General features: G+C 39.9%; 1 protein-coding gene across 9 annotated transcripts in view; it reads right to left on the minus strand.

Moving 5' to 3' along the window:
* Window positions 1-24,230, minus strand: part of FTO (FTO alpha-ketoglutarate dependent dioxygenase) — a 428,690-nt gene that overhangs the window by 287,509 nt on the left and 116,951 nt on the right. For all 9 annotated transcript variants that reach the window (XR_005355776.1, XM_038531033.1, XM_038531032.1 and 6 more), the window contains exons 3-4: window positions 17,832-18,456; window positions 1,358-1,501 (exon numbers count right to left, since the gene is read on the minus strand). Coding sequence is in view for 8 of the 9 variants with exons in the window: in XM_038531033.1 (XP_038386961.1) it covers window positions 1,358-1,501; window positions 17,832-18,456 (769 nt within the window). In the remaining variant the exon portion in view is untranslated. The remainder of the gene's footprint in view (window positions 1-1,357; window positions 1,502-17,831; window positions 18,457-24,230) is intronic.

Raw genomic sequence — 24,230 nt, forward strand, 5'->3', positions numbered from 1 at the left:
CATATTGGACTCCCTGCTCTGTGGGGAGCCTGCTTCTCCCTCTCCCTCTGCCTGCCACTCCCCCTGCTTGTACATGCTTGCTCTGTCAAATAAATAAATAAAATCCTAAAAAAAAATTTTTTTTTAAGTAAAGCAAATCCATTTCAGTGAAAGAAAGTGAATTTATTTTAGAGAAAAACATTACATAAGTAATAATACAGGCAGCATGGGGATCTGGCTAGAAACTCGAAGCTGACGTGTAAATGACTGAAATTTGGAAAATGCTTGATGAGATAATAACCTAAAGAACTAATCCAAACTCTGAATTTCTAGAAGGCAAAGACCAGGTTTTATCCATCTTCAATATCTCCTCCAGAACCTCTAGCAACATGGAGAACGTAGTGGGCCCTCTACAAATACTCAATTCATTGAGAAATAATTCTTATCATAAATACCAGCTTTGAGCCTTGGGGCTCTCCAATTCTAAAGCTAATACGTGAGTAGATTCCCCCAGGCAGGTAAGAGTAAGATAAACTCTGGATAGTGAGGAGCTAAAGCCAATGACAGAATAAACCTAGGGAGGCTTTGTAAGTAGAAAAGGATACTATCTATATACTGTGCACTGGAAAACAAGCATAAAGTCCAAAAACAAAACAAAATGCTTAGATCAAAAAGCCAAAAGCAAAAGCTGCACAAATGCCACAGCTTCTTCGGTTAGCCTAAGCACAGCTGAAATACTCTCCCCAAAGAACCCAATGACAAGTGGAGAGAAAGGCCTTGTCGTCAGGTCAGCTGGTCCTGAGAAGAAACTAACTTCAAAACTGGAAAAAAAGTTTCACTAAGACCTTGTACAGACAGGGAAATCATCTTACTATTTCAAACTGATAAGCTCATTTGGACAGCTGAGTAACTGATGAAAAGTCCTGAAAATTTTAGTACATTTAGGAACTCTATAAACAATTAGAATGGGGGAGAAAAAAAGTAACTTTCACAAACGAGCAATACCTGAAAAATAAGGGAATAAAAACAAAAAAAACTAGTTCCACCATGTAGAAGATTCATTATTGCTATAAAATACCTAAAAAGTTTATTTGAAAAGACATTCTAAGGACGCCTGGGTGACTGAGCTGGTTGGGCATCTGACTCTTGCTTTCAGTTCAGGTCAGGTCATGATCTTATGGGAGCCCTGCACTGGGCTCCCAGCTTGGCAGGGAGTCAGCCTGAAGAGTCTTCTTCTGCCCCTCCCCAACTCACTCACATGCTTTCTCTCAAATAAATGAATAAATCTTAAAAAAAAAAAATAGACACATTCCAATATGTAGCTAGTAATCTAAACTTAGATAGTATAGCATTGGTATAGCTTGCCCCTCCTAATTACCAAGCATGAAGTAGCAGTCTCCTTGGTGAAGGGGTATTGCCAAGCCGGGAGTCTCTATGTCCCATGAGATCTTAAAACCAACATGCCAAGTATCAGGGTCTCTGCCTTCGAGCTGAGGGTCATCCTCACTTTCCTCTTCTGGACCTGTCAAAAAGAGAAGAGCCAGATCAGAAAGGAAATGTCTCATCTCAAGTTCTGGGCTTTATAATCTTTAGCTCAGGAATAATTAAGTTTTAATAAAAAATATATAGGAAGTGAGCTAGATCCTTTTACATCATATATTTTTAAAAGACACATTGTTTCAAATATTTTTAACATGTACTTTATTCTTTAATCAAAAAAATCTTTAAATGATGGGGAAATAACCACCGGTACCAAGGAAAATAAAAGATGATTTATTCAATTCCATGCAAATAAATTAGGTAATCTAGATTAAATGAACAGTTTTTTAGGAAGACAATAACATCAAAATCACTCCCAGAGGGTAGAAAAGCTAATGAAAGCAGAAAAGATAGACAGAAAGCTACAAAGAACTATCTCTTAGGAAAACACAGGTGTCAAAGAGTTCCAAAGAAGAATTCTACCAAACAATTAAGGAGTGGGTTATTTCCATATACTTAAATTGTTTAAGAGCACAGAAAAAGAAGTTCCCAAATTCTTTTTATGAAGATAGAATAATATATATTAAAAAGCAAAAAGAAAACACACACACATACACACAATCTCACATCTGAGAATCAATGCAAAATTCTTAAACATAGAGAAACAGAATCCAAATCTAACAGCATATTAAAAGAATAACATTCCATGACCAAGTAGAAATTATCATAAGAATACAAGGACAGTTCAATATGCAAAAGCTTAAAATTCATCATATTCACAGATGAAAACAGAGTCACCAGAGATACATAAAATATTCACTAAACACATCCTTCCAAAATAAATAAATAAATAAATAAATAAACACATCCTTCCATAGCCAAAACATCAATAAAATAATAAGTGGACAGGTTCCTTAACATAATAAAATACAGATCTCTCTCAATCACAAGGCTACCATCATATTTTAATAGGGAAACATTAAAAATACTCCCAAAGTTAAGAATTAGAAAATAATGTCCTTTATCATCACAATGACTCATCACTATTTGGTAGGAATGACCAATCCAAGTGTGTTCTCTGGAGTTGCATAATAAATGAGCAATAATTAGATAAAAGAAAAGGTGCTTTTTTGCAAATACTACTTTTATCTGCAAATCAACCAGGAAAAATATATCCCAAACAATAGTCAAATTTAAGAAAATGTTAACTACAAATGTGTGCATATTAAAACATCCAGCAAGATTCCTAAACATGGGGAGGCCTGGGTGGCTCAGCAGTTATGTGTCTGCCTTTGGCTCAGGGCATGATCCCCGAGTTCCAGGATCGAGTTCACATAGGGCTCCTTGCATGGAGCCTGCTTCTCCCTCTGCCTAGGTCTCTGTCTCTCTCTGTGTGTCTCTCATGAATAAATCAATAAAATCTTCTAAAAAAATTCCTAAACATTTATTATCTATAAGAAAAAAATTGGGGCAACCCGGATGGCTCAGCGGTTTAGTAACACCTTCAGCCCAGGGCATGGTCTTTGGGACCCAGAATCAAGTCCCGCATCGGGCTCCCTGCCTGGAGCCTGCTCCTCCCTCTGCTTGTGTCTTTGCCTCTCTCTCTGCATTTCTCTGTGTCAGTCATGGATAAATAAATTAAATTAAAAAATAATAATTAAAAGAAAAAGAAAAACATTTTTTAAATATTATTGAAAGCCACAAAAGAAAGTTTAAACAAATGTAAAGGCCTATTATGTTCTAGAGACATAAACTTGAATGCCATGGGAATGTCAGTTCTCCCTAAATTTGTCTATAAATTTGATACAAACACAATAAAAATACCAACAGGATTGATTTTTAATTAAGTGGGGTTGGTAACTAGACAAGCTGATTCTATAAATCACATGGAAATATAACAAGCAGGCATAGCCAGGGAAATAGTTGTTTTGTTTTTTAAAGATTTTATTTATTTATTCATGAAAGACACACAGAGAGAGAGGCAGAGATATAGGCAGAGGGAGAAGCAGGCTCCCCACAAGGAGCCTGATGTGGGACTCGATCCCAGATACCACAATCACGCCCTGAGCCGAAGGCAGACACTGAACCACTGAGCCACCCAGGCATTCTGGGAAATAGTTTTTAATATATAAAGAGCTACTGCACATCAGGAAGATAAAGATCAATACTCAAACAAAAAAATGGGCCAAAGTTATGAAGACAGAACACATAAAAGGAAATAGGATAAGCATGTAAACATTTAAAAGATGTTCAAACTTATTCATAAGAGAAATGCAAATTAAAGCCACAACAAATATTTTTAACTTGTCAGAACAGATCAAACAGTTTGATAAAATAGAGTGTATGAGTGTAGCAAAATGGCATATTCACACTCTCTATAAAGGACAATTTAGCAATACTTATCAAAATTACAAATGCATAAACACTTTCAACTTAAAGGAATTCTACAATTCCACGTTTAGGAATACCCTATTTGCACAGGTTGCAAAATGACTTTTGAGCAAAGATGTTTATAAGAGCAAAAGATCAAAAATAACCTAAATAGGGGCACCTAGGTGGTTCAGTCAGTTGAGGATCCACTCTCAGTTTCGGCTCAGGTCATGAGCTTCAGCGTCCTGGGACTGAGCCCCAAGTCAGTCAAGCACTGAGCCTACTTAGGATTCTCCTTCTCTCCCTCCTTTCTCCCTCTATGCCTCTATCCCCACTTGTGTGCCATGCACGTGCATACTCATGTTCTCACTCTTAAAGACGAAGGAAGACGAAAAGAAAGAAGAAAGAGGGAAGAAGAAAGAGGGAAGGGAAGGGAAGGGAAGGGAAGGGAAGGGAAGGGAAGGGAAGGGAAGGGAAAAGAGAAGAGAGGAAGGAAGGGTAGGAGGAGGAGGGAGGAAGGACAGAGAGGAGTAAGGGAAGGACTTTTGGAAGGAAGGAAAGTGGCGTCCTTTCCTTCCTGGAAGGGCAGGTCCTGTAGAATTGCCGGTCCGTTTCCGCGACTCCTTTGCCTGGCCTTTTTTGCAATCCTTCCTTAATTCCTACTGTCTTCCCTCCGCTTTCCAGAAGGCGTCCTTGTTGTAGGTTCCTCTGCTTCCTCCTTGAAGAAAGAACCCAAATATCCAACAATAATTTTATGGTTAAATAAATTATGAAATGTACAGGCAATAAAATACTGTGTAACCACTAAAAGTAAGAGGACTATGCACTGATACAGAACTGATACATTTTTTAAGAGAAAGCAACCAACAGGATGTAATTTGTGTAAAAAATAATAACACATACATGTATGTGTGTGTATGTATGTATATACATACAAAGATATATGTGTGTGTGTACTATTTCTAGAAGGATATTCTATTCTAGAAGGATACCCAAGATTGATTTTTCGAGGAGGAGTAGGAGGAGGAGGAGAAGAAGAAGAAAGAAGAAAAGAAAAGAAAGAAGAAAGAAGAAAGAAGAAAGAAGAAGAAGAAGAAGAAGAAGAATACCAGGTACAGGTTGGGAGAGACACCTAAATGAAATGAAAGGCATATAATATGACCTGTCTAAATGAACAGTCCTGCAGGGACTTATAAAACTTATAAAAACTTAGAAAAGCTCATTTATGAAATATTTATTAAGCACTTACTATATCTGAGGCACTGACTTGGGCACCTGGGCTCTATCAATGAATCACTGCAGAGCTTTGCCCCAGTGGAGCTTTCTTTCTAGTGAAGTTATGAATGTTCATCACTGATTTCTAGAAAAAGGACAGTTTAAATTCCATTAGATGCCAGACTCCAGTCTTCAAGGGGAGGGGTCCATTTTTCTGTTTCATCCACATTTAGGGCTCTACTAACTCACACACAGAAGGCAATCAGTGAACCGTGGTAAAGTGGTACTCAACTGCTTACTTAAAAAACAAAATGCTCTTTCAGTTCACACCATTCACAGCCCTTCCTGGATTAGATGGAAGGACAAGATAATGCTAATTGAAGGGGGGAAAAAATCCTGTAAATTAAATCAAATAACATAATAAAGCACTACATTGCTAATTTAGTATAGTTCTTAACAGTAAAGAAGTTTAGAGAAGGGACAGGTTAGGTAGAGCAGAAATCTTGGAGAAGGCCAGACTTGAAAGACAAGTATGGTCTAGATTCATTGAAGGTGAAGGAAGAAATGATGAAGGAAGACAAAAAATGCAAAGTTTCCTATGATCACAACAGGCAATGAAACACGTTTAACCTAGACTGTATTGTGTTCGTGTTACAAACAATCCAACAGTATATGCATCCCAGATGGTATACCTCCATATACAGAATTCCTAAATTCTGAACATATTACTCTACGGTCAGTAGCTGTGCATAAGTGTTAAAGGTAGTAACAGGGGGAAAGGGGTAGGGAGGAAGCCCCCTTTATAACTATAATTCACATTACTCTGCACAGTTATGGTGCAAAAAAACAGACCAGAAATCCAAGTTCAGTGAAGGAATGCTACTAAGCGACCTTTAAGCACATACCCAACTTTGGATATTCTTCAATTCCTTAAGTTTGAATCTAAAATCTGATATTGCAACAGGGCACCTGGGTGACAGGTGAGCGTCAAATCTCAGTTTCAGCTCAAGTCATGATCTCAGGGTCATGGGATTGAGCCCTGCATAAGGCTTCACTCTGAGCCTTATGGGCTATTATAGGCTCTGCACTCTGAGTGCAGAGTCTACCTGAGTTTCTCAGTCCCTCTCCCTCTGTTCCTACCCCCTCCCCCTGCTCCCTCTCCCTCTCTCTAAAATAATAAATAAATAGGTCTTTAAAATCTGACATTGCCATATGAACAGAATCTTACCTTTTTCTTTTTCCTATTCGTTATTTCTGATACATGATTTCTCAAGCATTCTTTAGTTGGGAGCAACTTTTAGCAAGTTTTCTTTTTTTTTTCTTTCTTTTTTTTTTTTTGGAAGTTTTCTTTAAGAATAAAGTCCTACAGTAAAAAGTCTAAAGCCATTTTTCTAGGTTAATCCCACCAAAGACATTTAAAAGAAAACCCTCTAGAACATGAATGACAAATACCTTACATATCAGAGGACACAACTTATTCATTGGTCATGGCTTTTGTGAGCCCAGGTATGGAATTATTCTGAATTTTTCTCCAAGCTCAGCAGGAAAGAGTGGTATAATTAATAATGTTTGTCACTGGCACTAGAAGGAGGAGTTAGTAGCAACAGAACAAATATAGCAGATTTTGCTATCCACACCTGATGACATTCTCTAGGCATGTCTTACTTATACATAATACATAGCTATGGCTGAAATTCTGGAATTTGTAAAACTTGATCTTATAGACCAAAAAAGAACCTGCAAAAGGTGTACAACTTGACCTGCACGACATTTTCTTAACAAAACTAAGTTAGCTGCCAACTGAGACAAGTGTTTTTGCATAAAGATACAAACGTCCAGCTATTCTTGAATTACAGGATCCGGTATCCCTGAGCCAGTCCCAAGCTAAAAGCAGCTGCCCCTTTTAGACAAGGCATGTGCTTTCTGCTGGTGACTGTCTCCGTCAGCCATTTCCCTCATCGGCAGTACCTGCCTAGCCCCTATAGGCTTTTAAATCTACAAACTTTGTTTGCGCCCATAGGCAAACCATACCAATCACCTACTTACATAAAATAACTGGAAGCCAGTCACGCCCATTCATTTATGCACTGTCCAAGGCTGAGTAGCTAAGACATAGGCCGTAAGGCCCACAAAGCCAAAAATATTCATCATCTGGCCAGCCCCTTATTCAGAAAACATTTAACAACCCTGCTCTAAGTCTTAATATTTGTGATTTGATAGAGATGTCTACTGCACGTATTAGGGAGGAAGCCAGGCTGAATAAAATAAGAATGATGTCATGCAACTAGTGTTAGCATACAACATAATAAAGTAATTAATGCTAAATTATTTGATAAGCAGATCAATTTAGCAAAAGAATACTGCTATGAGAAATCGTATGTTTGTATCTGTGATACCCTAGGGCTTTTGGTGGCTTCATTCCAGAGAGCCCTAATGATAACGGATATAGCAAGGAGCACCAGGGAAAAGAATAGAAATATTTTAAGAAGGTTTTTCATGTGTCTGTCTCTGGTGAAATTAACTATGACTGAACTTTAAAAAGAAATGATTTTTAAATTACAATGACAATGATGCTGTTGTGGTTTCAAGCCAGTGAGTATGGCTATTCTGCTAAGTGGTGATCTTCACTGGCTAATGGGCTGGTTGACAACTTTCCCCTCTATCTACTCTCCCCCCTTGTCCCAATATGGCACCAATAAAGTCTTGAATGGCAAACAGAGACAGTAATAGCAATCAATGTTTCCTGATGTCTCCCATAAATCTAGCACCTTTGAAACATGCTCATTAAAATAAGTTTTCTTGAAGGTTTGTTTCCCCCCTTGGGCTGGGTATGGAAGAGGGAGGGAAGCTGTGCATCTGATAAATTTTTTAATGCATAAGTATAGTGTTGCTCACTTTCTCAATAAAATCAACTTGTAATTATCTATAGCAACTGCAGCTGATTACTCTTGCTTCATGTTATTCTGCAAACAAGCAGAGGCAAAGGCTCCTACTTGCCTTTAAACCTCAGTAACACTGAAAGGATTGTGTCTCAGTGCATTTGATGCTTTCCTAGCTCCCACTAACCAAACTGTTCAAGAAGTAAAAGATGTGACAAAATAGAAAAGAATGCTAAATTTAAACGTCAAGTTTAAAATACCAACTCCCCCCATCAAATTAACCAATTTGATTTTTTTACACTAGTTTTTGAAGAGCAATTAATTCCCATTTGGTAAAAGATAAATGCCATCCAATATTTTGTTTGTATTTCTAAAGCTGTATGGAACCACTGTCACATAGGAACCAAAGACAGAAGACTGAGCATGAAGGAAGACAAGACAGTTCTAATCAAATAAAATATACTGCTTGAAATTTTGTACCACATTTAATAACATAGACCATTAATACTGTATGTCACATATCATTTCTCTGATATGTAAATTTATGTTCATTATCACCACACGTTAAAAATAGCCCAATTCGGGCAATCTGGATGGCTCAGCAGTTTAAGCGCTTGCCTTTGGCCCAGGGCGTGATCCTGGAGACCTGGGATCAAGTCCCATATCGGGCTCCCTGCATGCAGCCTGCTACTCCCTCTGCCTGTGTCTCTGCCTCTCTCTCTCTCTTTTTCTTTGTGTCTATCATGAATAAATAAATAAAATCTTTAAAAAATAGCCCAATTCCTATTCCCTATTCCTTTGGCCAAGTGCTAAGATTTCTAAGACTCTAGCCTGGGCAATTATATTCTCTGTTTTTTTTTAACTCCACACCCAGAAGGACCTAAGTCCTTCTAGTTCTAGGTCCCTTCCTATCCATGTCCCAGATCTTGAGGCAGGAGAAACCCAGAAATTGCAGCCAGCTAGCTGGTATACAAAACCTCATGATGCTTTCTCTGTCCCGTGCTGGCTGATCTGTGATATTCCAGTGTCTGGGATGGAGAACCCGTTTTGAACAAAGGGAGGAAGTCAGAGGGTTAAGAGGGTATACGGTATGAGGTTTGGAAGACATCTTCTGGGGAGGGGGGAGATGGCATGTTGGGTGTACAAGAACATAATTAATTCTGAGTTGCAAGTGTATCACATAAATGACATACATTTGCAAGAAAAGAGGCTGGAGAGGGAGGCAGAGGCTAGGACACAGAGGGTTTTGAGAACCGTGATAAGGAACTTAGACTGAGGGCAGTAATAGATGCTAAAGACTTTTTCATAGGTGAGATCTGTTTTTCAGAGTATTCCTTTGGAAAGTAGACACTTCTGTGTACAGACTTTGTATAATTTTTCTGGACAGGTTTCCAAAGCAATGGCATAAGCCAGAGAACATTTGGGAAACACTTGAAAGGCATGTACTGCTGAGTGAAGTAAGTCAGTCGGAGAAGGACAAACATTATATGTTCTCATTCATTTGGGGAATATAAATAATAGTGAAAGGTAATATAAGGGAAGGGAGAAGAAATGTGTGGGAAATATCAGAAAGGGAGACAGAACGTAAAGACTGCTAACTCTGGGAAACGAACTAGGGGTGGTAGAAGGGGAGGAGGGCAGGGGGTGGGAGTGAATAGGTGACGGGCACTGGGGGTTATTCTGTATGTTGGTAAATTGAACACCAATAAAAAAATGAATGAATGAATGAATGAATGAATGAATGAAAGAAAGAAAGAAAGACAGACAGACATGTACTTAAGAAAAGAAGGGTTAGCCAAGGAGAAACTGCCCTGGAAGATTTCTACAACTTAGTAACACTATCCTTGTTTGGTTGTGAAGAACAAGTAGTCAGGCCTGCACCAGAATGACTTAAAGCAAACTCCTTCCCAGCCACTGAGGAATGAATAGTCTGAAGAAATTATTTCAGAGACATTTGAAGTTGGGGGGGGGAGGGGCCTAATCAGTTCCAGCTCAGAGTCTATTAGAAGAAGCTGGAAGCTGCTCTCAGATGCCTCAAAACAAGGAATTCAGGACAAACATAGTCCCTTGACACCGACAGATTATAAAATTAATCAGAAGTTTTCTGGGTTTTCAGGAGAAATGTGGCAAACTCTTTCTCAAGAAGTCTAAAGTCTTTCAACATGATGTCTGGCTCTGTCAGCTTTCTGATTAAGCATTTGGAAAAAAAAATTTAAGATACAAATATTCACATACATAGGAGAATCTCATTACATTATGTTTCATGGACTTGGGGGGAAAAAGCAAAAGTGAGAAAAGAAGATAAAAACTGTTCTGTGGGGACACCTGGGTGGCTTAGTGGTTAAGTGTCTGCCTTTGGCCCAGAGTGTGATCCCGGAGTCCTGGGACTGAGTCCCACGTTGGGCTCCCTGCATGGAGCCTGCTTCTCCCTCTGCCTGTATCTCTCATGAATAAATAAGTGAAATCTTTTTAAAAAATTAAAAAAAAGAAACTGTTCTGGGGGCTCTTGGCTAAAGTTTCAAAACCGTTACATTATGAAGTAAAATATGAAATGAGAAGTGGAAGCAAAGATATTTCTCAAACAATACATTCTCCAAACCAGACTTTCTAACAATAGAGCTTTTAACTCCTTGAGCAACATCAAGAAAAGGACAGAGTCATAGAGATTTACGAGAAACCTTTCACATTGTAAATAACATAGAAGATCAGAACCAAACAGGATTAATCAGAAAAGATAATTGTTTGTTCATCTAGCTTCAGGAAAAGCTTACCCAGAGTTCAAAATACCTAATACCCAGTGTTTGTCCTTCTCAAAGCTCTTAAACAAGAAAGGGAGTGGCCACAATAGCTGGGGGCAGGCATTTGGGGGCCAGGAGAAGTCTGCTTGCCCAACGGAGGAAAGCAACAGTTAAGAGGAGCCAAAGGATGAAGGGAAAGGGACTGGAAATTGACCACACTATTAACTGCTGAAATAAGGTCCACTTGAAGCCAGTAACACACTGCTGGGCTTTGTATTAAGTGAGACAATGCCTTATCTTTTTAAATTAAGTCTGTTTAGGCCATGTATCTGCTATTTGCCATCAAAAGAATCCTAATTCTAAACAGAGATGGTAGTTGCAGAAATCAGAGTTATTGGACAGCGGCCAGAATGTAGATGAAAGGCATATACTACTCGAAACTAAAAATACTGACTTTAGGCAACAAATACTTACTTTTCTCCCATTATATATACCTACAAAGAAGGATACAAACCACATCTTCAAGGGGCTTACAATTCTAATTCATAACTTAAACATGCACAAAATTAATGTAAGGCCTCAGAAGGCAGGGCAGTGGTTATTGCTTGGGGAAAAAAATACACTGGAAAGAAGCATTTCTAGGGTGCTAATATAGATTATGTCATTCAGTAATACAAAATTAAATTGCCCAATTAAGGTCCTAGACAATAAAGCTTGTTCCACTCCAAAATCTGTCATCTCCTACTCATCACATGAATACATCATTAAAAATTCAGCCATTCTTGGGGATGATATTTGCAAATCATATATCTGTTAAGAGATTAGTAATCACAACATATAAAGAGCTCCTAAAACTCAACAACTAAAAAACAACCCGATTAAAAAATGGACAAAAAAGTTGAAGAGGAAAGGACACCTGGGTGGTATAGTCAGTTAAATGTCTGATTCTTGGTTTCAGCTCAAGTTGTGATCTCAGGGCCGTGGGATCAAGCCCCATGTTGGGCTCCATGCTCACTGCAGTCTGCTTAGAACTCTCTTTCCCTTTGGCCTCTCTCCCTAAAATAAATAAATAAATAAATAAATAAATAAATAAATAAATAAATAAATAAATAAATAAATAAATCTTAAGCAAAACTTGAAGAGACAGTTCTCCAAAGAAGATACACAAATGGCCAAGTAACAGTGAAACAAAACTCAACATTGTTAATCATCAGGGATCAACCAAGGGGCACGAGGGGGGATAATGGGTATGTTCACTATCTTGACTGTGGTCCTGGTTTCACAAGGGTGTTAAAACTTATGCAACCGTAAATTTTAAATATGTGCAGTTTATTGTATGTAAATTATACTGCAATAAAACTATTGAGGGAAGGGGGAATCAGCCATTCATATTGGCTGGCCTTCCCTTGACAACCAGGAGACGGTACTGTGGATTTTCTTTTCTCATCAGCACTGAACACTGTCACTCTTCACTGGTAAAGATGGGTGACACCATAAAAACGATTTTATCGCCTCTCCTTCTTCTAATCTGGCCCACCTTCTCTAATCTGGATTACTACAATAGCCCCTTTCTCCTGCTTCCAGTGCAGCCTCCCTCCTTCTACTCAAAACCACAATGGCTCCTACCTTATGCTATGCCATGGACGACCCAGTACCTTGTATTACAGTATTACTTCTTTAATATCTTCTATCCACTCTGCATTCACTGCTTTCCTTTCTGTCTTCACTGCTGTTACTCCCCCTCTTCTCTCACTCAATTCCATCCATACTTGCTGTTTCTGAGATATCTCAACATCACATTCCATCTCTGGGCCTTCGATATTCCCTCTACCCACCAGGCTGGTCCCGCTCATTCTCTTTATAATCTTAGCTCAAATGTGATCTTCTAAAGGAAGCCTACTTTCCTATTTATTTATTTACTTTAAAAGATTTATTTATTCATAGAGACACAGAGAGAGAGAGAGAGAGAGAGAGAGAGGCAGAGACACAGGCAGAGGGAGAAGCGGGCTCCATGGAGGGAGCCCGATGTGGAACTCGATCCCGGGTCTCCTGGATCATGACCTGGGCTGAAGGCGGCGCTAAACCGCTAAGCCACCGGGGCTGCCCCTACTTTCCTATTTAAAACTGTACATCTTGGGAAGCTCGGGTGGCGCAGCGGTTTAGCGCCGCCTGCATCCCGGGGCATGATCCTGGAGACCCAGGATCGAGACCCACGTCGGGCTCCCTCCATGGAGCCCACTTCTCCCTCTGTCTGTGTCTGCCTCTGTGTGTGTGTGTGTGTGTGTCTATGAATAAATAAGTAAAATCTTTTAAAAAAAAACTGTACATCTGGGACGTCTGGGTGGCTCAGCAGTTGAGCATCTGCCTTTGGCTCAGGGCATGATCCCACAGTCCCAGGATCGAGTCCCGCATCAGGCTTCCTGTATGGAGCCTGCTTCTCCCTCTGCCTGTGTCTCTGCCTCTCTCTCTCTCTCCACGTGTGTCTCTCATGAATAAATAAAATCTTTATTAAATTAAATAAACAAATAAATAAATAAATAAATAAATAAATAAATAAATAAATAAATAAATAAATAAAATAAAACCGTATACCTGTGCCTCCCACTTGTTAACAACCTTCTTGTTTGTTTCCTGTCTCTCCTTGCTAAAACATAAGCTCTGTGAGGGCAGGGATTTTTGTTCATGGTTCTAAGCCCAGCATCTAGAAGAATGTTTGGCAGACAGTAGCTGCACTGTTCAATGCACATATAATTACATAGGGATTAAATAAAATGTGACTTAGACCAACCAAAAAGTTTTACTGAACAGTGTAAGTGACTTCACAAATAACTAGCAGGGGCGCCTAGTTGGCCTAGTCGGTTGGACATCTTACAACTCTTTATTTCAGCTCAGGTCATGATCTCAGGGTTGTGCGATTGCGCCACACATTGGGCTCCATGCTCAGCGGGGAGACTGCTTGAGATTCTCTCTCTTGCTCTCCCTCTGCCCGTCCCCCCATGTATGCACACATGCACCCTCTCACTCTTTCTCTCTGAAATAAATAAATCTTTAAAAAAAATTACTAATAGCACATGGCATGAGTAGTTTTTTACAATGAAACACAGTCAAATGAGCTTTGAGATCTCAGACAGGGATGTGGGAGGCTAAGGAAAACATTAAATATCACGGTATTTTTCAAAATTATGAATGCTTCAAAACCCATAGCTGCAGTTACAATCTAGCCTGTCATGCTCTCAAAGATGAGCTCAGTAATACGAAACTTGTTTCAAAGTAAAGATTCAAGAATTATGGTAACGAATTTCCATCCATAAGTGATTTCAACTTTTCCTGAGTCAAAGACATGAATGGGAATCCTAGAATTCCAAGAAAATTATTATAAAGTCTCTACTTTCTAGCCTATCACATACTCAGCAGGAACTATAGATTCCTTTTCTTCCTTTGCTCTTCTTGGGAAATCTGGAAAATAATATCAAGAATCTGCAATACTTGGCACTATTTAAAATTCTTAAGAATTGTTTTTCCAAAAAAAAAAAAAGAATTATTTTTCCTATAAAGAAAATGCTGCAAAAAATGTATCCTTCCAAATGAACATAAAACAGTAACCAATAATTATTTACTTGACCCTTTTGAAGGTATTCCAGTCAGAGAACAAGGTGTAGGACTGTATTAAACAATGAGTTTGTTAATGCCTTCTCTGCTAAAATTTGTGCCTGTGTATGTATATATGTTTGGGTTTTTTTCGTTTTTCCATTTTTAATAACCAGGAGTAACAAGCAATTGCCAGCAAAGCTAGCATGGGAAAATCAAATACTCTGCCTATTTACACACAATTCCCTGAAGCCATTCCTGATTAAATATTGTACCATCTCAATCTTCTTACTGGGGATATCTATTAACTAGCACGGCTTGTGAAGCCAATGAATTTAGTATATAATTACACGTATCCTATACAAATTACTTCTCAATGACCTCTACTCACAGAAATAAACTAAAGACGGATGACTGACTCATTATAAATCTACATAAAGATTTCACTGGGAAAAGGTATTGAAAGCAAAGTCCTGAAGGATCTTAAGCTTCACCTGAATTTAATTTCAGCAGGAAGTAATCTCTTCTGTTCTGAACTCCCAACGCATTTCATGTGAACTCCTGTGGCATGTAACAACACTTCCTTGTCACTAGGGAACTGTGTGACCTTGGACAAGTCACTGCCATTCTCCCCGCCTGAGTGTCTTCATCTGTAAAATGAGATGCTTGAACTAGGTGATTTCAAAAGTCCCTTCCAGATCTCATGGATGGCAAAGTTATAATCAAAAGAGCATACTTTAATTCACCTGTCCTTTCAAGGCAAAAAGGGCATTTGAATCACCCCTTTGGAGCCTCCCTAAGAAGAGCCAACTGAACTTCCTTTAGCAGTTGCTTGGCAAATCATGTTCAGGGCCTCAGAAAACAGTACGGTTGTCTGAATTTTCCATTCTCTTTATCCCCTTCAAGCACTTCCTAACCTCGACTGTAATATTAACCCAAATGGCTCTCTTCAAGTCCACCCTTGCCATACTTTTGGCAAGATTACAGGCAGGCCAGAGAAGTAAACGTATCACTTGTCACCTGGAAGAAATGCATCCACCAAAAAGTTTCAAGGCACATGCTTTGTAAACCATCTGACTCAACATCACACACATAGCCGGAGACCTAGAGAGAGGTTCCATTTCATATAATAAGCATCTAATGCATTCCAATCACCTGATAGCATGTGTAAAAAGCCATGGCAGATATTGTGGGAGGAGAGAAGCAAGGTGGTGGGCAGAAGAGGAGAGGATACAGGACCTGCTAGGAAGAGCAAGTAGAACATTCCCTCCACCTTTCCAGAGGTGGACATTTTAAAAACCCAAATCCCAGAGGGAGCTATACTGCAAGAATAGGAAATATCTGCTCAAAGGCAGTTAGCCTTAGCTGTTAAGACTCCGAAGCCAGAATATCTGAGTTCGAATCCCACCTCCGCTAACAGCTATATAACCATGGAAAAGTTCATCATCCCTCTGTGCCTCAGTGTCTTCACCTATAAAATGAAGAGAACAGCACTACTTCATTGACAGGGTTGGTATAAAAATAAAATGGATTAACATATATAAAATGCTTCTACCAATGCCCAGTACATAGTAAGTGCTCAATAAATGAGAGCTCCTGGAATTGTTGTTATTATTTATTAGATGAAGTTCTGGGATTCTCTGGGATTTGTTCTAAGAGAACAAAGGAATCATGCTGCTCTTACAGACTGCAATTCTGCAGTTCCCTCCTCCAGATGACAGTTACAAGGATAAACCTTTATGTATTTATGTATACTTGTATACTTTATCAGTCTTAACTTCTCCCAACCATAGAAACCATTCATTCGAAATATAAATTCCTTCTGAACAATATTCTAGGTTTCAAAAGAGACTTGATCCTCCACGCTCTTAGAGAACAATAGGACTCTTAAACTGTAGGGCTGAGAGGCGATCGGGGCACAAAGCCATCTCTGTAGCAGTCTGAGCTATCACATACCATGGCCTCAACAGCCTCAGCTTCAGAAAGCAGCCTCCTGAAGAAGGAAACTAACAAACTGGATACACTGTTCCCTCCCCATCAGAGTTCTTGGACGTGGTTGTTCTCAAATCCTTGGCAATACCTTAGTAAAGATCAGAGGAGCTCAGTTCTTTCCATTAGGACACTATCAAATCCCCTTTGGAGCAATTTTCTTAGGTCAGCATCATTATTTGAGGTGCCAGGGAAACTGGTAAAATTTCCAACACCTAAACTACTTGCTTGTTCTGGGCTGAGGACATGGGTTAAGATATTTTAGCTATCCCGAGGAAATGTCTGAGCTTGGAAAATGGCAAGCAATTTCAAGAGAACTAAGAGAATTATTTTTTTTAAATCATTTTTCCGGGGCAGCCCCGGTGGCGCAGTGGTTTGGCGCCGCCTGCAGCCCAGGGCGTGATCCTGGGGACCCTGGATCGAGTCCCACATCGGGCTCCCTGCATGGAGCCTGTTCTCCCTCTGCCTGTGTCTCTGCGCCTCTCTCTCTCTCTCTGTCTCTATGAATAAATAAATAAAATCTTAAAAAAAAAATCTCTTTTCCAAAACAGTTTAGAAAACAAAAAGCATACAGTGATAACGACATCCAATTAACAAAAACAGTTTTCAGGAAGCAGTGACCTGACCCTTCACTGTTCCAGTCCATTCCCTGGTTTTACAAGCATCTTTCAATAAGCAGGTAGAAGAGATAAACAGAAAACAGAGTAATGCTGTGTCTTGTCATCCTTTGTCAAATGCTCAGGCACAGGACAAAGTCAGCAATAGTCACGCTACCCTGGATATGCTCAACTTTCTTTTTGTAACCCCATGCTGAAAAACAATGGAGTCCCCAAACACGCAGAAACTGTACAACAGAAGAAGGAAAGTTCTGGTAGGCCACAAAAAGGTAGCCCTATGATCTCTGTTCCAAGGGGGCCAGATTTCAGAAACTTCAAGAACAAGTTTGCCCACAGCACCCCTTTGCAGTCTAAAACTATAGAGCTGATAGGGGAAGGGGTCGTTAGAGAGTGTCCTAAAACCAAAGGACTGTCTGCTGCCACAACCCACTTCAACTGCTTCTGGCCAGGAAGGACAGTAGTCAAATCTGTATGAAGCCAAGAACAAGTCCATATTTGACAAATCACTCCCATCAAGACAGTGATGTCAACCACAATAAAGTATCTTGGCAAGACTGGAAATGTGCACCTATGGGAACCTGGAAAGATTTGACAGATTTTTGTTTTCCCAGCCCTTTATCAGCAAGTTAATTATAGCAACTGTGCAGGCTACGGGAGCTTTAGAGAAAGGCAGTTGGCTGTCTGAAACCAAGATGCTGCTCTCTGGGCATGAGAAAGACAGAATGACAGTAGTGCTTACACATAGAAATATTCCATCTAAGTACAGTGTAACAATGAGCTAGACAGCCCCACTAGATGAGAAAGAGGTACACTCTGCAGATACCTGGGTGTGGCAAACCTACAAAGGACACATGACAGCCATGTCCGTACAGGTACACACACACGCTCACTTACTCCCACTCACGCACACGCACACCTCCAGAGCTTCCACGACTCATGTGCCACTCAGGGCTGCGTCTTCCCAGAGCAGACTGTACCTTCACAGCTATAACTGTACACTGCCACCGCCGACCGTTCCACCAGATTTTCATCATGATGCCAGCTCACGGCCATTTTCCCCATGCCAAAATAAGGCTCCTCTTTCAGGTATGGCATTTTCTGGGGATCCATGAAATTCAACAAAGTTACGTTGTATGCTGCTCTGTTCTTAATGTCCAGCTCATCTTGTCCATCAAAGGACCCCATACCGACCCTGGGGAAATCTGGACCTATACACACCGGCACGGCATCAATATTAGATTTCTCTTTGCAAGCAAGTTCTTCCAAAGCCTGGATGGTCTCTATCTGCAGGTAGTCATTGAGCTTGAGGAAGGTCTGACAGGCAGCAGCTATCCCGGCCTCGTCGTATTTTGTACTAGCACCCTTCACTGGCCAGGGCACCGTAAAGAGCCTGGTATTCAGGTACTTGTAGGTACAGCCTGGGTTGCCAATGAGGATGCGAGATACTGGAGTGAGTAAATCTTTGCCTTGGATCCTAACCAGGTCCCGAAAGAAGCAGCCATGCTTGTGCAGCGTTAGGAAGGCTTCTTGAACTTCTTTATGGAGGTCCTCAGGTACGCTGCCGGCTTCGCGGAGAATTAGTTTCGGGTATTTCAGCTGCCACTAAAACAAAACCAAAGCAAAAATATGTGTTCATGGAGAGCCATGAGTTTGTCATTCCCAGAAGTGTGTTTCTTTGTTAGCGTTAGGAGGAAAAAATAAAACTGTCAGGTAGTATTTCTATACAGGACTTGCATCTCTCCAGCCTCAAACAGAAGGCTACATGAAACAAATGTCATCAACTGTCCAGTCAAGATTTTCAAGTCCAAGCTCAAATTATTCATCTTTAATATAAATAAAATAATAATACTTTCTGCTTTGATCTCCCAGGCTCCCTCTACAGCTACTTCTCCCTGCCCTCAATCTGTCTGCCAACCTTTGGCCCTCCAGACAACACGATTTTATTAATTAACTGCTTACCATCTATTTATTAAGGGCTTACTAAGTGCTATGTCTTATTCTAAATGATTTAGACACATTAACTCATTTGTGACTCACAACTCCATGTGGCAGTACTGTTACTGTCTCTGGTTTATACAGGAGAATCTGGAAGCACAGAGACATTTTTAATACCTGCCCAGAGTCACATAGCTGATACATATTGTAGCTGGGATTTGAAGCCCCTGAGCTCTCGAGTCTGGTTCCAGGGCAGGAGTTCTGAACCACGAACTTGCTCTGCCTCCCAATAAATGACAAACTGGTCTCTGCTTTAATACTTTCACTGAAGGAGAAATCACTTCAAGTTGGGAATTAGATACCAAGTCCCATGAATACTAGAGCCAGGAGAATTTTGTTTACAACAATAAGACTAGTGCTCAGAGTGTATTCAGGACATATTGAATAAATGGGTGAATAAATGAGGTGTTCTATTGTGATTGAAAAAGTTGTGATCATTTTACTGGTGTCACTGGAGGAGAATACTGCAAAATAATCCCTCCTTTAATATGGAAACACATAGATTTATTACCACAGTGGAGGACTTCATTACCTGTTCAGCCACCACTCTGGCTCCTAGGAGTTAGGAACAGGTGACAAGCCAGAGTTCCCAGATTCTGTACGATGAAATGGACTTTTTTTTTTTTACCAAAGCACAGGATTTTACATTTGATCCTATAAAGGTTAATCTGATCAGTACCTTCTCAGTACTCTTCTGCCCATGATTTTTGAAACACATTCCTTCTATATCTTCATTTTTTTTCATTCAATATGTCTACAGAGCACCCACCAAACACTACACAGAGATATGCTCCTTCCCTCACAGAGCTTTCTACCAGATCAGGTAATAAATAAGAGAAAGCAATCCCAAGTTGCATTAAGTATCAGGAAGGGACCAAAGACCGCAAAAGCTTTGAGGAAGGACACCAGACTGTTCTAGAGACAAAAAGAAAGAGAGTTTTACTAGAGCAAAAGTGCCAAAGACAGAGTGACATGCGGTGAGGCTGAAAGGAGGCAGAGGCCGGACCACATGGAGCCTGGGAGGCCAAAGGGGGAACCGGGAGTTGATGCAAAGTGTGCTGGAGAGGACCCAAGGGGAGAAGAGAAATTTTATTTACATTTTATAATACTATACATGTTTTATAGGCAGAGCAAAAGGCAGTGCTTATGGCCTCGGTAGGTGTGAAGGGTATAGAAAGGAAAGCAGTTATGGATGATTCTCAGTTTCTGGATTTAATAACTGAGTAAACAGCTTACCATTTATCTATCTATTTGAGAGAGGGAATGTTCACTCGCACGAGCAGGAGGGAAGAGAGAGAGGGAGAGAGTCTCAAGCAGATTCCGTGCTGGGTGTGAGCCTGAGATCATGACCTGAGCCAAAACCAAGAGTTGGACGCATTATCAACTGCGCCACCCAGGCCCCCCTCCATTCTTTTTTTTTTTAATAAGAAAGACTGGGACAAAACAGGAATGGTAGATGGAAGGATCGGAAGGAATAAGAAGCTCCATTTTGAAGCCGTAGCCATTAAGATACCTATGAGATCTTTAGATAGAAGACGCAAGGGGGGCAACTGCACAGACATACCTGGAAATCCAGGTGGCAACGTTAGCACACCTGTGGTCTATAAAGGCCTGAAAATGAATGAGCCCTCCCAGGGAAACAGCATGAACATGGAAGGGGAGTCAGGGGGCTAATAGCCATTTCCTGAGTCACAGAGGAAAGGAGCAAAAGAGACCTTTGAGGGAGAAAAGCGGGAGAGGATATTAATGCAAAAGTCAAAAGACAGAAAAAGACTTCAAGTGCTTCAAGAAGGATGGAGTAGGCGACCGCCCCTGGGAAGCCAACTGAGATGAGGACAGACATCGTGATCCCCGAGATGTGGCAGCATGGAGATAACTGATGACCATGGCAAGAGCAATTGCAGAAGAGTGGTGGGGATGACAGTCAGATGAGAGTCAGCTGGCGATGGAATGAAAGAGCAGAAGTGGAGATGGCATGTTTAAATGTCTGTCTCAGGGGGTCACACTCCGAAGGGGAACAGAAAAACACAGCTGTTGATAAAGGGAAATACTGAATCAGGGGACCATCTTCAGTTATGGAAGATAGGGGGGCACATCAGGGCTTGCCAGGATTCTCCTGGGAAGAGGCTGATGCTGCAGGACACAGCAGCTGATGATGCTGCAGGACACAGGGTGATTAACTACAGGAGCAAAATCCTTGAGTGGCCAGAGCAGGAGTCTCTCAAGGGAAGGTACCTGAATGAACCCTGTGGGGTTTGTATGGCAATCCGCCAGAGTTGGTGGGGAGAAGATGGTAGAACTGTTTTGGTTTTAATCTAAAAAACAAAAAAAAAAAAAATCAAGTTTTACTAAAATATGTGTACATATATATGTGTGATATATAGACACATATACAAACATTTAATATGAGTTCTATTATAAAATAGACACAAGTATACCAGTAATACGTATGTCTGTTTAATGAATAACTATGGGTAGTGTGCTGGAGTCACTTCATATCCCCTTGAGAAAGCCTACTGTGTACATCTCTTCCCAAATGCACATTCAGTGACGTCATGTTGATAGCCATGCATGCTACTGGCCATGGAGATGTATTTACATCACAGAAATTAGTTAACACTAAAAACTGAGGCTGGGTTTTTTTTCCCCCTGAGACAGCCCATTCTTAAACACTTAGGAGGACACCACTGTACAGGCTTAAAATTTGTTACTGACAGGAATAGATGATCAAAAAACATTTGGATCAGAAGAAAGATACTTCCTACATCAGAATAAACAGGAAGGAGAAAGAAGATGTAAATTTGGAGAGGACTGTAATAGTAATTAATGGTTACTATTACTAATGGTAATAGGCAAATGACTAAGTCTCAGGGAGCTTTTAGAGGGAGACAGAGGGGAGCACTTTAATTTTCGCAGTGGAAGTGCAAACCAAATCAGTAGCTACAAACGTGTGCTGGTCAAGTTGGCTGCTTGCCAAACAGTTCTGGACTCTGCCATTACCCAGCTTTTTGGGCCCAATGTAGAATGATGCTTCCTAGCCACTCATGTTGGATGAGATATATGACTGTTTGGGTCCAGAAAAATGACGGGCTGTCACCTGTAGCCTGGAGCACTTTGTCACCAGTACCACACCCTCCAGAATGCTCTTTCTGCCACAGAAATCAGCCAGTGGCTACGTGGGTCCCCGAGTTACTAATTTAATGGGCAGCGATTCTCTGCCAATCCACTAATGATACGTAGGGTGAATAAGAAATATTGCTGGGGGAACCACTGAGATTTGAGGGTTGTCTGTCACTATGGCATTATCTAGCCTACTATGACTGCTCCAGAAATCAGGAAATAAGCAGGAAGTCTAAGTACGAAGAAAAATGAAGTTATCAAGCCTGCATTTGGAAAAATGACCTTACTAGGAAAGCGCAATAGGATGGCCCCGCTTCTCAGAGTGCCTATCTGAGGTGTGTGATCATAAATTTAAAGTGACAAAGAGCAGAGTTATGTGGCACAGCACTATGAATTGCCATCGAGACTGTCAGGGATGCATTTAGGATTTATAGTTTCTATACCCATTTATCCCATTTGAAAAATAAAAAGAGAAATACCATACTTTCTGTTTATGCAGCTCATGCAGAGAGCAGTGTAATCTAGTAAGCAACAATATTTATCACTAAACTGGTTATTCTCTGAGCAAGTCCCTGAGGCCTCAGTATACCCGAAGCACTTCTAACTAACAACAGTGGTTAAGAAGGAAATTTCTCCATACTTTCCTAACAATTCTAGGTTTTTTTAAAATAATCCTCAGTGTAAAATTTTAACAAAAAGTAAGATAATTCCCAAGAACTTTATTTGGGAACACACTCCCTGTGGGACTGAGAGGAGAAAGACTGGAGATAATACACACACACTTCCATCTATATCTACACACAGCTTGCAGCCACTGTTGAATATGCAGTGGGGCTGGAGACTGCAGAAGATGTATTTAACACAGGGGAATAATAACTCTAAGGACCTGGGAAATTCACATAACCATATGAGTATCACATGTAAATACCTTGACATTAAAAACAGCATTCTAAAAATAAAACAGTAATAATGACATGGGAAAGTATCCGCCCCCCCGCCACCAAATTTTTTTCACTGATCTCTCAGTCTCTTTCCCCTCAGACCACATAGGCCTCTTTTCCCATAGGCCTCAAGGAGCCAGCATTCAGCACCTACCTTCAGGGCAGGCTTTTTCTCCCAAAATCTATACCTGCCAGGCCCTTCTCATCCTGCAAGCCACTCACTTAAGAATCCTTCCCTGAACTGCTCCCATCAAACAAGTATCCCCCATTATCATTCATCACACCCTTCTCATTTATCTTTCACAGCACTTTTCAATCCATAACTACATATTTATTTGAACTATTATTTGTTTAATAATCTCTCCTGCAAGACTAAATCTCCCAGAAGAAGGACATGGTAGCAGTTTTATTCTCCACTATATACCCAAGCCCTTGGCTGACTCGAATAGAAGTGTTCAAGACTTGTCTCTAAGAGTAAGAGGATAAAAAAAAATCTAAGATTGAGAGAAAACAGATCAGTGAGGGTCTGGGCCGGGAGTAGGAAAGAAAGCTGATGACTGCAAAGATGCAGAAGGGATCTTTTGGGGATTTGGGAAATATTCTAAAACTACTGTGGTGATGGTTGCACAACTCTGCAAATTTACCAAAAATTATTGAATTGTATAATCTTAAAATTATTTTATGATATGTAAGTTGTACATATATTCAGCTTGATAAACTGTTTTTAAAAGATTGATACATTTGAATATATAAAATTTTAAACTTTTGCATAAGAATTATAAAATAAAAAGGCAAACACTAATTGGAAAAAAACTATTTGCAATATACATGGCAAAAATGGGCTAATCACTCTTAATAAAGAAATTTTCTAAATTTAAATACATGTACACATACGTATATAATATGTATAAACATATATATCATTAGAGAAATTCACACATAAATTAATGGGGAAGGCTCTTAAATATAAAAAAAATTAACTGCACTAAAGTCAGAAAAAACATAAATTAACGTAATTTGAATTAAATTAGATTTAATTTGGTTTACCTATGAAATTTGCAAAAAATAAAATTTTATTGTAGTAAAATTGTAGTACACATTCCTGATGAGGCAAAATCAAATATTCTGATAGTCTACAACTAGGAATGCAAATTATTGCAACCTTGCTTCTGGCCAGTTGAACAAAATTCACCAGAACCTAAATATGCTCATATCTTTCCATCCAGTTATCCTACTTCTAAGAATTTCTCATAGGGAAATAATAAGAGAAATGTACCAAGATTATAAGGATATTTATCATACTATTCTTTTTCTTAAATT

Source organism: Canis lupus, chromosome 2 (genome assembly GCF_011100685.1).
Source record: "Canis lupus familiaris isolate Mischka breed German Shepherd chromosome 2, alternate assembly UU_Cfam_GSD_1.0, whole genome shotgun sequence".
Taxonomy (NCBI): domain Eukaryota; kingdom Metazoa; phylum Chordata; class Mammalia; order Carnivora; family Canidae; genus Canis; species Canis lupus.